Raw genomic sequence first — 15,690 nt, 5'->3', positions numbered from 1 at the left:
GCTGGTGGAAGTTCAGAAACTAAGCCTCAGCTATGGCAGCTTCAATGAGGGAACCTATAGCCCTGTGGGTACCTGATGTCCCTAAAGAACGCTGCACAAGACACTTGGAACAAACCTTTCCCATGTGATTACCAGCGTTTGTTCCCTTCAGACTGCAGGGAGATTTGCCCAACTGTCTTAGCCTTGGCACTGAAGACAGAAAGTACCTGGAGTGCAAACCACCCTGGAAATCAAACCACACCCACGTTTCAGATCTAAGGTCCCTGAAACTGGCACCCAAAATCAGTGCTACTGCTGATTTCATTTCATGCCTGAATTCCCCTCCGTAAAACGGAGCCCATGTCACTGGGCTGTAATGACAGCAAATTAATTTTCATGAAGTACATAACCAGGGGAAGACCATACTTCTGCCTCCAGGACAGAGCTCAAATAACGTATGTAAAATTGTATTCTCCATCTTAAGGAGATGTATCCTCCATCTCTTAAAGAGACAGTGGTGCTAGGATGTGATCTTGCTAAGGAAGACTAACGCTATGCATAACTCCCAGAAGTGCCCTCAAGAAAACTTCCTTCTGGCATTTCCTAACTTTACTGCCTAAATAACGTGTGGGTTTTGGCATGGTTTTGTATGTGTGTTGATGAAATTATATAATGACTGCATCATATGGCCTCTTTGAGACCTCATCAGTGTCATGAGTGAAGCGGGATCCTTTAAATCCACTGCACTGCCAAGAGAGTGGAACAAAAAATAGAAGATAATGATCTACAAATACAGCTACACACAGCACTGAAGGGAGAGGGTGGCAGCAGGTATCTCGGAGGACAGATGAGACCTCAGAGGACCTTGGACCTCCAATTCAGGGACCGGAGGTACGATGGCTCTAAGTGAGTCCAGACCCTTCCATACAAATTGGACCCCTTCCACTGTCTTACATGACCACCTTCTAACTCCCTTTCTTTCTCATCCAGTTTGGAGGAATAGTGCCTTGGGGCAACTTGACTCAACTTCTTGAGTAGACTCTTCTGGAAAGAGGCCACAGAGGCCTCTCCTTAGATAAACTTACATACGCCCTGGACGCTAAAGCAGTAACGCTCTCGCCCAGCCTCGCAGCGCAGAGTGCTGCACTGTGCACAGGGGGCTTTCCACAGAAGGCATTGTGAAACCTGTATTGCGGGAGTTTAAGCTTCTTTGTAGCACTAAAATACGTTTTGGCACAGAAAAGAAATTTAGATTGCATGATCAAGACACACGAGACTTCACAAGAACTGTGCTACTTATTTAGGAATAACTGAGCACTACTCTGTGCAATTACAGTGAAGAAAAAAGGCCATTGCTCTAAGATTTCAGGCCCTTTGTGCCCAAATACATGTAACTTTGTCATTACATCTTCTTTTTCCTTTTATTTTGTAATCAAATCCCATGTTTCTTTTGTAGCTTTGGTTGAGAGAAAGATCTCAAGCCTCATCAGTGAATGGTAAACCTGTAAATCTTTGCAGCAAGGCTCTTTAATGGTGTGTAAGCAAATACTTCAAGATGTCCCTGAAGAAGCTGAGCATTCCCAGCACACTAACTTGCTAAAGTTAGAGGTATTCAGTCCAAATGTTGAATACCAATTTTAAAAATAAATTTTAAACAATCCGGCTCTTTATGTGAGGACAAAGTTCAGATGCTAACCCTGGCCAAGAGCCCCCAAGGCTTTCAACTGGGCATTTTGCACCGAACAAAGAACTTGCAGATGATGACAAACAGACAAACTGCCCAACGGACAGATACATGAGAGAACACTGAATTTAGGTCAGTTATGCGGGGAAAAAGAAACTTAATTTAGGCTTTAGAGCAGCTGTCAGGTTTTGGTGGTTTGTTTTTTTTTTTTTTTAAAGAGAGATTGCCCAATGACTTAAAAATAAACAAAACGGGAACTCCACTTCTGCAAATGAGAACATCCCAGAAGTAAGCATGTTGCAATGTCGACTCACTATGAGGAACGCAAAGCGATGGCCGCTAAGAGACTTTCTGTTACAGGGAAAGATGCTTGTCAAAGCCTTTGGGACAGAGGGAAGAAACGAAAGAGGAGAGCACAGGCTGAGACTTCACAAGATGTTTAGCAACAACAAAAGGCAAGCCAAGGAGGGAAGTTCCTCCTTTCCCCTACAAATAAAAGCCCTACACATTTCAGAACAGTTCTCAAATCTAATTCTCTGATTTGTCTGAACTGGCTGTCCATACTTCAAAAGCGAAGAAATTAGGGTCCTCAGCAGAAGAGTAGAGATATATATGTTCATGCTGTGTTCAAGGGCTCAAACACCACTTAGCAGAAGACCCTGCTTCTTATACTAGATAAAAGCACTGATGATTTCAATCAGCTCCTGATTACCCAGAGAAACAGGGGGCTCAAGGATTAAGGCGTAAACACATACATATGCCATGCTCTAAGAACACACAAAGTTGTTCTGGAGAAAAGGAAAGAGAAAAGAAAGAGCGGGATGCTATTTATGGTGGACCACAGAGATACCCAACGGGTCAGCCCGCACAGCCCAGTGTCACCCAGACGTCCAAGATGCAGAAGCAGCACGCACAAGAGCCAGAGTATGTCAGCTCTGCTGTCAGGCCACACTGACCCAACAGACTGTGTATGATCCAGGCTGAAGAAATCACCACCTGGTTGTTGTTTCATATATATCTGTAGCCAGTGCCTCAGGTCTTTTTCTTTTTAAGGCTGTTTCTCCAGTAGCCTTCCAAGGACCTTATCTGATATATGAGAGCACATGTGGACGTTTACTCAAAAGCCCTCCCCGGGCATAAGCTAGCTTATGCTGAGACTAGTAAAATGCATTAGCATCCATCACGTGGTTAAACTGCAACCGAGAGGTCAATCCTGAAAAATCAAAAGCTAGCTGACTAAGGATTTCCTTCAGTCTTCTGCTAAAGCCACAGTGAATAGAGTACCCCAGGACCTGTTGTTTCTACTTGAGATTTCAATGCAGGTTTCAAGAAGCTCTTTAGAGAGCACACCAAGCGACACGCTGCATAAATACTGCTCAGATTCACCGGAGAGATGCTGAAGGTTTTGAAGGGAAGAGTGCCACTCTCATTAGCACCAGCCAAGCACATTTACACATGGGGCCTACAGAAAAGCTGGGGAGGGACTTTTTACAGGGAGAGTAGCGATAGGACAAGGTTTTAAACTGAAAGAGGGGGGATTTAGATTAGATATTAAGAAGAAATTCTTTCCTGTGAGGGTGGTGAGGCACTGGAACAGGTTGCCCAGAGAAGCTGTGGCTGCCCCATCCCTGGAGGGGTTCAAGGCCAGGTTGGACGGGGCTTGGAGCAACCTGGTCTGGTGGGAGGTGTCCCTGCCCAGGGCAGGGGGGTTGGAACTAGATGATCCTTAAGGTCCCTTCCAACCCAAACCATCCTATGATTCCCCAGCAACGCAGGAACTGTGCAGCCTCCCATTCAAATGGGGGCTGCGTTCACACCTATAACTACCTTTCCAAATCCCCTCTGTGGCCTTACCTCTGCTGAGCAAACCCTGATCCTTGGGAAGTCCCTGTGCAACCTCTGCCTGGCTCACACAGGGCGAAAGGAGCTGCAGCCTCAGCTGAGGGGAGCACAGCTTGGGGAAGAGGAGGAAGTTCTGGCACCAGTCCTGCATGGACAGTTGGAATGCCCACCTGCATGATGTCTTGAAGGCTTTCAGTGAAGGACAGCTCAGCCTCCACCATATAGAACTCCGCCAGGTGCCGGCGACTCTGCGAGTTTTCCGCTCGGAACGTCGGGCCAAAGGTAAACACATGGGTAAAAGCCCTGCAAGGCAACAAGAAACAGGTAGGTCAGGCCCAGCACACAAGCGAGTCTGTTATACTTAAAGCCTTCACTTTCCTCAGAGGATCTAGAAACACTCATGTTTCCATTTCATCTTTGACCAGTTTAATGGCACTGCTGGGTATGCTGCTGTTACGTTCCTTCATCCAGGCATGGAGAGGGGTTATTCACACCTCTCCAGGACTCAGGGAGGTTTCACAAACCCTGTTCATCTTTCCCTGAACACCATCTGTGCTCAGGACACTTTTTGTAGCCGTGTGGGAATAAAAAAAAATTACATTCTGCAGAACTGGATCACTGGAGAAGCAACTGGACACCGCACCAACCAGGCTTCCCTTGAAAATGTCCCTTCACATTTGTTTGGCTGCAAGGTCTGACCTTTATGGGTGCTCTGACACCCCAGAGCCCAACAGAGCAGAGAGGGTCCTGCTGCTGGAGTTGCCCAGCTGGTGTTAGCACTGAGAGCTGGCCGGCGAAGCCCGGCAGGACGGAGGCGCGAAGCCCGGCAGGACGGAGGCGCGAAGCCCGGCAGGACGGAGGCGCGAAGCCCGGCAGGACGGAGGCGCGGTGCACAGCTTGCAGTCCCCCTCTAGTGGCAAGACCAAAGGTTGTTGTCACAAGAGCCTTCGAGATAAAGAACTGGGCTCCTTCCACACGGCTAAAACCAGTGCAGCTAAAAGGGGTCCCTACTGCAGAGAACACATCTGGGATATCATTTTATGCCAAAGCAACCAATGCATTTCCTATTATGAAGCAATTTCTCCAGCAACCTTTTCGGGAGCCTATTTAAATACATCCTCTCCTGTTCTGCAGTCACGTCACGCTGTGTTACACAGGATACAAAAGCCTTCTTGATTCTCCACTTCCTTCATAAAAATCCTTCCTACCAAACAGCAACACACCTTTAAAAGTTTTATTTTTACCGTGAGGAAGCTGCACTCCAAGCAACACCTTTTACACTATGGGCTATGGGCACTCGGGACATCCTCAAGCCAGGGAGAACTTCCCAAACAGCTGCCATGATATCTGTTTCCTCCCATGCTGCATGGGAAGCAAACCACGACAGGGGAGAGAGCGAGCTGCTTCAGAAAAACCACGGACTGGGCAGCTGCTATCTTTGGTACATCTTGAACTTGACATTATTTTTATCTGTAGACATCACATCGGAGAAAAAGAACTTGATCAGTAGAGATTAAGCACAGTTTAACACTCATGAAAAGAAGTGTGCTAATTGCTGGGGTTGGCATTTGACTTGCATCTAGCTCTGCAAGCTTTCAACTTCAAGAGGATGTTTGCTGAAGTTTCTGCACAGGCTAATTTTGTTAAACTGAAGTTTAAATAAACAGCGCTACAAAAAGCGGCGTTTTTCCTTTGCCCCTCTTATGGAGGCATCTGCGCTGCAAATAAAGGAACACACACATTCTGCTTCACTCATCTGTTCCCTCACGCCACATGACGGTTAAAGGTTACGATTCAGAGAAACAGCACTTTCTTTTTCCTTGAGTTGGTAGTAGTAAACACACCAGAAGAAAGTTCCAGGTCAAGACTTTGAATACGTAGCCTGCCTGTAGGTTTCTTTTCCCCACTGGCCCTGCTTTCCCTGCTCAAACAAATAAACTAACTTTCTCTACTTTGCTCCTGTAGCTGTACTCTCTCATACACGACCACAGCATCTACAACGCTAACCAGATTTTGCTGCAAACGTCTTTCCTCAAGCATCATTTTCAGCATGCCTCTTCTCCCTCTGCCGCCTTTCTCGCTGGATGCGATGTTACTGCCGTCACTTCATGATCCTCCTTCAAACTGCCCTTTGCTATAGTGTCTATAAAACCTCAGCAATGTTTAGATAAGTGATGTACCAAGACTATTACTCACTGCACAGGTCAGTATTATCTCATCAGTTCCTTGTGCTCCCCCATCTGTAGCCATCTGTTGTCTTGGGTTACAGAGAAACGCATGTCCTTCCTCACAAGGCTTTTTTGTTTTGGGTTTTTTTTTTCCCATGTTCTTACAGCACCTGGCACAACAAGGTCTTGGATCCAAAGCTTAAGAGCCTCAACTGCTATAGCAATACAAACAACAAATATGAAACAGTGAGTCACTCGGCCAAAATTGTTCAATGTTTAAGGAAGAACTGGTCAAAAAACTTTTGCTTACCAGGCCATGGAGGTTGGCCTCTACTGGGAAACAGGAGATGCGGGCTCTTGTGCTACCTGTGCCCATGTTTCAGGTTTTTGCTGAAATATTTCAATTTGGGGCTCTCCAGTTAAAGAACAAATTATTTTAGTCACAAGTTCAGACTGCGACTGGGCACAGGACAAAAATATTTTGAAAAGCTTGCAATTGCTGAAGTACCCACCCAGGCCTGCTGGGTTTGATGTGCAGGTCTCTAATTTCTCCCTGGCATGAAGTTCTCAAAAAGCGACGCTTAAAACTCAAGTGTGACACCAGCTGGCTAGCGGGAAATCCTGTCCCACAGAGCAGCAGTCTGGCTTCAGCGAGACACACTTTTCTCAGCTGCTCTCCGGGCACGGGCACTGACACGTCACTCAGCGTAGGTTACTGTGGCAGATGACAGTCTCCAGCAACGCGGGCTGCTATGAGCACTTTGAGCTGTGCTTTTTTCCTCCTGAATAGCAGCCCAAGCATGATGACTAGATACTTACCTTCCAAGGGGCTCTCTGGCTGCAAGATACCTAAAAATAATGAATAAATTAAAAAAACCCCGTATTGCTCCAAGATGTCAACTGTGGTCAAACACTTCACAGTCACAGATCGATTCTGTGCTGTAAGAATAAAACCTCTCTGTGCCCAAGACGGAGCTTTTGGGAGGACAAGTGCAGCACAACTCCCACAGGAACCGTTTTTAGTCCTTTCTCAGCTCTAGGCATCCCGCCGGGACCAATCTTCTCTAACTTGTTCACTGAGCACCACCTACATCTACAAAACCAACCACTAGCCCTACAACTTCGTGGACTATCCTAAGGTGCCCAACAACAGCAGGGATAAGGGCTTTGTGATAACCTGTAGAGAATGTAACGTTGCTGGTGCAGGGCTGAATTTGCCTGCCTGCTCTTTGGCAGGATAAAAAAAAAACAAAACACCACCACCAAAACCACCCAAATCCACATCTGTGGGGAGGAATCCTTCATTTCTCAGGCTAATTGTAAAGGGAAAAGATAGATAAAAGTAACTGTGAGAACTTCCCCATGACCCTGGCACCCTGGCAAAGGGAAACAAGCCAGATGTCACGCTGGCAAAGCGATCAAAGGAGCGCAGTAAATGCAAGTCATCTGGTAATGGCAATGCAGCACTGACCAGAGGCCTGGACACGCCAGAGAAACACAGCTAAAAATACGTATAGTCACTCTTATCAGCTCCAAGTGCGAACAATTATTTTTCATCCAGGCATTTATATACTGTTTACCGTGTTCTGCCATTCAAGACATCAAGCAAACGCGCACTACACAAAACTGACCTTTATTTGTACTTCATCTGCTATTTAAAAAAAAACAAACCTGTCTGTGATTTGATACACTGCTACGTCACACTGAGCATGTATAAATATATTAGAAAAAAGAGGGATGGGAGCTGACTCCGCTCCGATTTCACAGTACTGAGGGCAAAACCAGTCATTTTGTTCTGGGTGCATTCAGCACCTAGCACAATGGAGCCTCAGTCCAGGGCTGTGACTCCTATGCTCTACGATGCAAATAATCAATCATTTAACATTCCCGGACCTCAGCGAGACTTCCAGCATTTAAAAATAACTTAAATTCCAGCTAAGCCTCCAAAAGTGCCTAGGTCAGTTGGGGTTGCGGGCACTCAAGAGTCTTTAAAAAAAAAAAAAAAAAGTAGTGCTAATTCCTCATCTCCAACAAAAGCACACACACAGGAGGAGGGGGGGGGGAAAGAAAAGGCAAAAAGCAAGTCCAATAATCTGTGGAGCCCTTTTCCTTAGCCATTACAGGCAGAGCAGTAATGTCTGTAATGCTGTCCTTGTACGTGCTACCAAAGAACACAAGAGAGGCTTTGAAACGAGTCCCTTTGCAGTCAGCTTCAGCCAGATCAGAGCTCTGGACAGCAAACCCCAGCGCATTGATGGAGTTCACAGGCTCTGCTGGGGTCAACACCAGAAGGCGGCACAGAGCTGCTTAATTAATTGCTCCCTTTCTGGGGCTGCATTTCGCTCTGCCCAGTTCTCCGGGAAAATCTGAGAGCTTAATGTGGAGGCCAAGAGAATACTCACAGTGCTCCCTCCGACACACTGAAATGCTGCAAAACCCAGGGCCCCATCCTGCAAAGCACTCAGTTTCCTCGCCCCAGCCCAGCAAAGGGCTTTGCCACCTTCTAGGGAGAGGCTCACATGAGTCCCTTTGGAAGCAGGCAGTAAGGCTTGGATGCGTTGCTGGAGCACAGCTGTCCTCTGCACGGACAATCGCTGAGTGGAGGCTCATTCTTACACAAGCTGCATTTGTGATTTCCACCCTATGAACACCCAAGAAAGGAGAAACAACTTCTTTTTCCCCCTTATTTTACACACTGCTAAAACCCTCTTCAGAAGTAGCTACCTCTCCCCGCTTTGAGAGCTTTATGCCACGCAGAACGAAAGCTCATTTCATTTGAGCTCGTTGACAATTCATTATTGAGACAGTGATAGAAACCAATAGAGAAGTATAAAGGATCTGTGCCCAAAGCTGCTTAAACTCATCCTTTTAATTAAACTCAGGCAACGTTTGTAGGCCTGAGCATCTCTGCCTTACTGGCAATTTTTACACTGCAATCCAAATATAATTAATTGTGCCGATGGTTCCCAAGCCAGGAATGGATTGTGCTCCTTTTCTGAGCCAGGACTCCATGCTGCTACCGGGGTAATAAAGACTTATTTGTGCTGTCGAACCAAGGGGATATAACTCTGAGCAAGGCCATTAATCAAGAAGATGCAATCCCTGCACAGTCGGCTTCCAGCCCATGCCAAGGTCACACCACGCGGTAGTGACACGGCTGGAGGCAGAAGCTGGTTGCTGTGACTCAGGACTAAGCACCAAACCACACCAGTGCACACAGCTATTGGTCTGTAAGGTGCCCTTGTTCTCACCCCAAACTACTACAGGTGTCTGCATAAACACAAATACGGTGATTGCTCTGACAATTTCTGCAGTGGAGTTCAGCTGCAAAGGTGATTTGTGCCAAATCTTATCTTTGGCCATGCTAAATAAACACAACATGTGACCCTTCAACTCCTTATGTTCCCCCCACCACGGTCCACCGACACCCTCCCGACACGTACACGCTAAAATTCAAACTGCAAGAAAATCTAGATTGCAAGAAAAATCCAGAAACAATAGCTTCTAACCCAAGGACAAACCAAACCATGATGTAAGCAGAGGAGGAAAGGAGAGCAAGGTGACTCTAAATCCCAAGAGCTTAGCTTTGTCAGCCACGTTGCCCTTTCCCTTAGGAAGCTAAGAAATTAATAAAGCGAGCCATCTAATTCAATTCCACCCTGTTCCAGCATGACCATATCCATTTTGAGCATGGAGGACCTGCCCGCTCCATCAAAATAAGCCGATGACTTTGCTCGGCTGCCAGGAGACACCAGTTGGCTGCAGCGCTTGACCCAAGCACGACTGGGATTGTTCAGGGATGCTGAAATTTGTATGTTAAAAGACGTTCTGGCCCGACACAAGAAACCACACGCACGCACGCAGACAGCCGTTCAAACATACCGATTCAATGCCTCCAGGGTCTAGTTTTTGGAGGAGCTGGAAATCCAGGGCTTCTAACGATGCTAGTGAGGTACGGGCGCCCAGCAGTTTGGAGAAGAGGGAGAATGATTTACACCCTTGCGCTGGCCAGACTGTGTTAAAATGAAACCTCAGAGTTGGACAGAAGTACCTGTTGTTTAACCTCAATGTAAAAATACTCCCATTAGTATTGTTTGGTGGTTTGGATGTTGCACAGTGAAAACACGCATGTTACTGTTGAAAAGGCAGCGGGGCGGAATGAATTTTATCCAGAAAAAAAAAAAAAGCAGAAGAAAAGATTTTAAAAGATTCCTCGTGGAACATACCACTTCTGTCCGCCCTCTGAGGAAGCGCAGATGAGAAAAGCTGCATCTTGACAAGGGCTTTTATCGGAGTACGTTGAGGCTTAGGCCGGGGCAGCAGAGCTGGCCTGCTGAGTGCTAAGCTTTCAATTCACGCTGCAACGAGATGGGACTGTACTTCCCTTTGTAAGCAGCCAAAAATAAATACATAACTTAAAAAAAAAAAACCAAACCCACATGCTGTGTAAGTTCCCAGACGGGACTGGGAAGTGCCAAACTTCCCCTCCAGCCACTCAGACTGAAGCAACGCAGCAGTTCCCCCTTGCTGCAACCTCCAAAGGGCAGTGTCCTACCATGTCCGCAGGGTGGGCTCTCCCCCCTGCCACGTCCTCTGCTCCGGCTTCAGTGGGAAGAGAAGGAGAAGATGGGCCAAGGATCCTCCCCGGGTCATCCGCCTCTGCTTGAAAACCATCCAGGCACACTTGAATAATTAACAACGTGACCCATATACGCTAATTATCTGGCAAAGCACCCCACATTTTGTTTATTAAACCTCACAGCACACCTAGACACTGTATTGTGAGTTTACAGATGGCAGGAGAATAGGGAAGAAAAAAAAAAAATAATAAAAAAATCGAGACACAAAGGAAACAGTTACCCAGAGCCATACAACATCTTCTGCTCCAGGCTCAAAGATCTCATCAGCCTGGGTCCTCCGCCCTTTTGTGCGACACTGTGGTACTTTATTCTCAGTGGAGTCTTGTTTTGTCCTAGTTTTGATATTATTACTTGTAATTAAAGTCAATAAAATGACTGGTTAGCAATGATAATTCAAGCTGGGCTGATGAAAGCTACCAGAGTCGTCAAGCATTTATTCAAATAATCATTTCCCATGTCCTAGCTAACAGAGATCGTCTACAAAGGAGTGATATAAAATGTTTTAAATAAAACAGGGAGCAAAGATCTCTTTCAAAACTTAATCTTCCCAGTGACTGACTCTAAACCATAAAAATACATTACCAGCATGGGGGGAGGAAGGGGAAGCAATCTTTTTCCTTTCAGAGTGGAAAACACACATGTTCTCCGCAAACTGCAATATAATAGCTTTGAGGAGGATTTTTTTTTTTTTTAAAAATCAATTTTTTTCAGCTGGACACTGGTTCTCCCAACTCCGCAAATAAAAATCACAGCAAGAAACTGCATCGGTGGGTGCACTGCTGCACGAAGAGAGTCATGATTCAGGCCACATTTCAGTTTGGGTGTAGCTATTTAAAATTTCCAAGGCCATAAGTTCTACAGTAACTAAAGAAAGTAAATAACTGCATTAAAAAACAATTACTAAAAGCTATATTAAACGCAACGTGTTCCAGCTGACCATGACATGTATCTATAACCATATTCTGCTTCGGTGCGAGGACAGCAAACCCTTGAAGAAATTCAGGGCCCACACTATTGGATTTGTACATCTATTTTAAGGAAAGCCGCGGGAGCAAACAGAGATGGAGCTGCCTGCCTTAGCGTCTCAGACTGGAGCCAGTTCTTGGGGTACAGGGGCTCCCTGAGAAGCAGGAGCTGCAGCCTGAACACAAGGCACATTCATGCTCTCGTAAGCAATTAAGTTTGCCACGGCGTCGTAAGCCACCGACGGTCAGCTGAGCTGCAGTGGAAGACTTGCCTCACCCAAAGTAAAGCAAGTTTGCAGAAGCCACCATGAATGTGGCTACTATGGCACGGGGAACACGCGGGCAGAGGGTTATAACAGTCCCATTGTAACTCAGAAAGCCACAGTTTCTCAACCCCCTGCAGCTCTCGAGGTTTTATGTCTGGGCACACGCATGAAGCTGAGCTGCAAGGCCCTACACAAACCTGGCTGCTGGGATCTTCTGACATGGATCCTACAGCACCTACTTCTGCTTTGAATAGGGATGACAAGACGTTCAGAGAAGGAAAAGGAACCGTGCACTGGATTCAAGAGTGAAACAGAACGGCTTAGCTTAGCTTACTTGTAAAAGGAGGACCAAGTATTTCACCTGATGACACCTTTCACCAGATGAGCGTAAAACCTGTTCTTCTGGTGCTACCTGCACTGGATTTTTGCAGTCAGGAGATGAAATAAAAAGCACGTAGTCCAAGGCAGTGCTGGGATTGCATGCATGGATCCCAGGGATGTGGCCGATCTGCAGCTACTCTCAGCACACTCACTATGCTTCTGGCAAGGGAATTACCTGCTTCTCCTCCCAAAAAACGCAGAGAAGGAGAAAGGACCAAGACATGCAGACGGTAGAACTCCAGCCAGCCAAGCGACCCTAAGCCCATGGCTGTACCTACAAAGTTCATGCATCGAGCCTCCCAGTAACACAGCATCATTAACGACACCGCAGCAGTCATGAACCAGACTGAAGCATGTGGTAATTGATTAAAAACAGACATGTCATGGTTGCTTTTTATAGCTCCAATTAAGTGTCAGCCTAATTAATGGAAGTTAGTGTGCTAATTATAAGAGTCTGCGTCGTGAGTCACGGAATCTTCAGAGTTGGAAGGGACCTCTAGAGATCATCTAGTCCAACTCCCCATTTGTTTGAGTCAGACTCAAACAAATGCTGTGCAAGAAAATGTCAGAGATTTTTTTTCAGGCTTCCAAGATAAATAATTACACTTATTTTTGTTAATTCTTAGCAACAGGAATGTTACACAACTGGACATCATTCCTGCAGCTGCATTCAAAAGTATTTAAAATTGTACAATGGAGAGCAAATATTTGCTTGAAGACAATGCGATCTGTTCCATCATCAGCAAGTCATTTTGGAATCCAATTTTAAGGCTGCATTTGCCAGGCTGCTGAAAACGAAGCCTCTTTTATGGACTGTGGCCTCAAATACATCTCTTTTCAGCTCGGCAGCGTTTGCTTGAACACCAATCCGAAGTGACAGCTATCTCTCTCCATCTCTTCCATGCTTTGAAAAGCAGCGAAGCAGTGGCATTTTAAAAGTGAAAACCGCGTGATTTCAGCACCTTCTGAAACCAGCAGGAAATTCACTGCATTCAGCTCTCCACAAACTCAGGCAGACACAGCTAAAATGGTCTGGACGGCTGAGATTTTTTTTTCAGAGCCTCTCTACAACCAGAAAAGCCCGCTGCAGGACTGCAGAGAAGATCTGGAATAGACCGAACAGTAGCAAAATCCACGATGGTTTAGAAATCAAGGGGATGTGCTTGAGGGGAGGGGAGTGGGTTTAATTATGATGCAACTAAACCAAGTTTGATAGCTAGACATTAACGGGCAGATGTCAGGCCGAAAGGCTAAGATTTTACGTTAGGCAGAAAAATACGGGTCCTGGGGAGAGAGGCTGAACTGAAAGTGAACCAGAGAGATAATTCACCAAGATGGTCTCGTGGATGAGACTGATGCAGAGGAAAATGAGAATGAAGCCGAGAATAAACTAAGAAGGACAAAATAATTCAGGCTGGAAGGGACCTCGGGAGGTCGCTGGTCCAGTCTTCTGCTCAAAGGGCGAGCGACAAGGCCAGACCAGGTTGCTCAAGGTTTTATCTAGTGGGTCTTGAAAACTTCTAAGGATGAAGAGTGCGCAGTGCCTCTCGGCAACCTTTTCCAATGCTTGATGGATCTCTTAGTGATTTCCCCCCCGCCCCATATCCTCTCAGAACTTATCTTGTTTCAACTTATTCCCATTGTCTCCTGTCCTCTAGTCGTTCACCATTGCAGAGCAGGCTTGTCTTCTTGATAATCCCCTTGCAGGATGCTATTTGGTTGCCACTGAACCTTTTACTCATTTGCAGGGAACTTCAAGAGTATGTGAGACAAACGAGAGAGGAGAAACCTACTGAAAGCCTGATGAGAGAAAAGAAACAAAAGCTAGGGAGGGCAAGGAGTAAGGAGAGAACTTATTCTGTGATTTAAGGTGGGGATAGCCACCAGAGCTTTTAGGAAGAGCAGTTTTAGTTAAGCTCACGGTGCAAAAGGCGGCACAGACAGTGCCTGGGATGAAACGTGGCGCAAGGAAAATCAATGCAAAACAACGATGTAAACTATTAGCAAGAGCGGTGTAAAGGAGAGGAGCAGGTAGAGCTTGTTGGAAGCGCAGACGGGTGAAAGGAGAAAAAAAAAAAAAGAGTAAATACAGCCAGTGAGCTGTACTTGGCCACAGTTGGTTTTGGCTGTCTCCAGTACGCCTCTGAATCATCTTCAGCTGTCACAGACACTCCAGCCTAGTTCAGGTCCCCAAAGGGGTCTTTATACTCACCAGAGGATCACGGGGCAAGGAAATACCACAAGGACTTCACAGAAAACCAGTGACATTTAAAACCAGTTATCGGGCGACACACAATCCTAACAAACTTCTACCACATGCATCGGTTACTGACTCAGCCAAGACCGAGAAGACTGAAGGGGAGAGCTGTATTACTGAATAAAGACTTTTCTGGAGACCTTAAAAAGCCTATAGATTTATAGCAGCTGACAATGATTCAGACACCCTGAGCAGTCAACTTAAATGCTGCCATTGCAAAGATGAAGTACAATGAAATGAGAAGTTGTGCCAACTAGGCCATTCATGTCATGCTCAGAGACAAGATGGAACTTCTCCGACCTTGCCTTCAATGACACGCATACACAGCCGACAGTCAATAAACACAGGAACACCTCTCTTCCCACTTTTCCTCAAAGAAAAAGGTTGAAACTTCACAAATTATAAATGGCTCGCTGTTATCGGGAATAGCAACAAGCAGCCCTGACATAAAAAGGAGTCCTGAGCTCAGGACAACACGCAGGCATAGGTATTCAGATGATACCCTGTGGGTGTCCTCTCAGCAAGGACAGCAGAAGACTTGGTTCTAGACACAACTGGTAAGTCTTCTCCATGCCTTCCCGCCCAGTCTTTTCCAACCACGGCTTGGAGGTTGCTCATGATCTTTGTAAAGCTAAAAGCTAACTCCAGACAGACATGACTGCCTAGCTGTATTTCTGTTCCCTACTACATAAACCCCATGGACAAATTCCTCCCCACCTCTCATACCTGTCCTGTTCCACCCCTGGTTTCTAATAGACTTCTGTGGGATCTGTCTCCGTGCTCCCATGGCAAGTCACAACAGGATATGGGCCAAGACTGGATGGGGAAGGATCTTCCAAGCATTTCTACCTTAGTCTCTTCCCACAAATTCTTAGGGACCAGTTGTTTCTGAAAGTCTTAAGACTGCAGCAAGTCAACATTTAATTTAAGCTAAAGGGAATTTTTAAGAATAGTTCCTTTTCTGAGCATGAAAAAAAAAAAAAAAAAATCAATCTGGCTAAAACAGTTGGTTGCTGTTTTGGTTGCTTTGTTTATTGGGAAGACCAGAACATTTACGGTTTTGGGGGAGGACTCCCCCCGCTTTTTACTACTCTGAAAACATCATCGGAACACATTTGTCTGCCAAGCCGCTCTGGTTACTAATATGCATTTACGTTCTTTCATCACGTAGGAGTCCCATTCACAGAGTAAGTCCCAACTTGATAAACACAAATAAAACCTTTACAGTATCTAAAAGGTTTTGCAGTATGTAGAGGGTTAATACTGTGCTGCATCACTACGGTGCTTCTGCATCTAGAAGAGCTTGATCTATTTTTGAAGACTGAAAGGATTCAATACCACTTGAGCTGTAGGCCTCAAAAACTCAGTGTGCTTATATAAAATAAAAATAAAAGGACTAGGTTCACGGAACAGCTATGCCCCATTATGAATAAACACAGCTTATCTAAATTTAGATGGCACTGGATCAATTTAAAATGCCTGTAAAAACAACACGCTACTGTAAAATA

At 45.8% G+C, this 15,690-nt stretch overlaps 1 protein-coding gene across 4 annotated transcripts in view; it reads right to left on the bottom strand.

Moving 5' to 3' along the window:
• The window catches only part of NARS2 (asparaginyl-tRNA synthetase 2, mitochondrial), a 58,570-nt gene that overhangs the window by 22,438 nt on the left and 20,442 nt on the right, over positions 1-15,690 (bottom strand). For 3 of the 4 annotated variants that reach the window (XM_054181132.1, XM_054181141.1, XM_054181121.1), the window contains exon 7: positions 3,676-3,808. In XM_054181132.1, coding sequence (XP_054037107.1) covers positions 3,676-3,808 — 133 coding nt within the window. Of the gene's footprint in view, positions 1-3,675; positions 3,809-14,720; positions 14,814-15,690 lie in introns of all 4 variants that reach the window. The other variant, XM_054181151.1, reaches the window with a different exon arrangement.

The sequence above is a fragment of the Rissa tridactyla genome, chromosome 1, assembly GCF_028500815.1.
Source record: "Rissa tridactyla isolate bRisTri1 chromosome 1, bRisTri1.patW.cur.20221130, whole genome shotgun sequence".
Classification (NCBI taxonomy): Eukaryota; Metazoa; Chordata; class Aves; order Charadriiformes; family Laridae; genus Rissa; species Rissa tridactyla.
The sequence above is the reverse complement of the archived record's forward strand: the minus strand, read 5'-3'. Positions and strand labels throughout refer to the sequence as shown.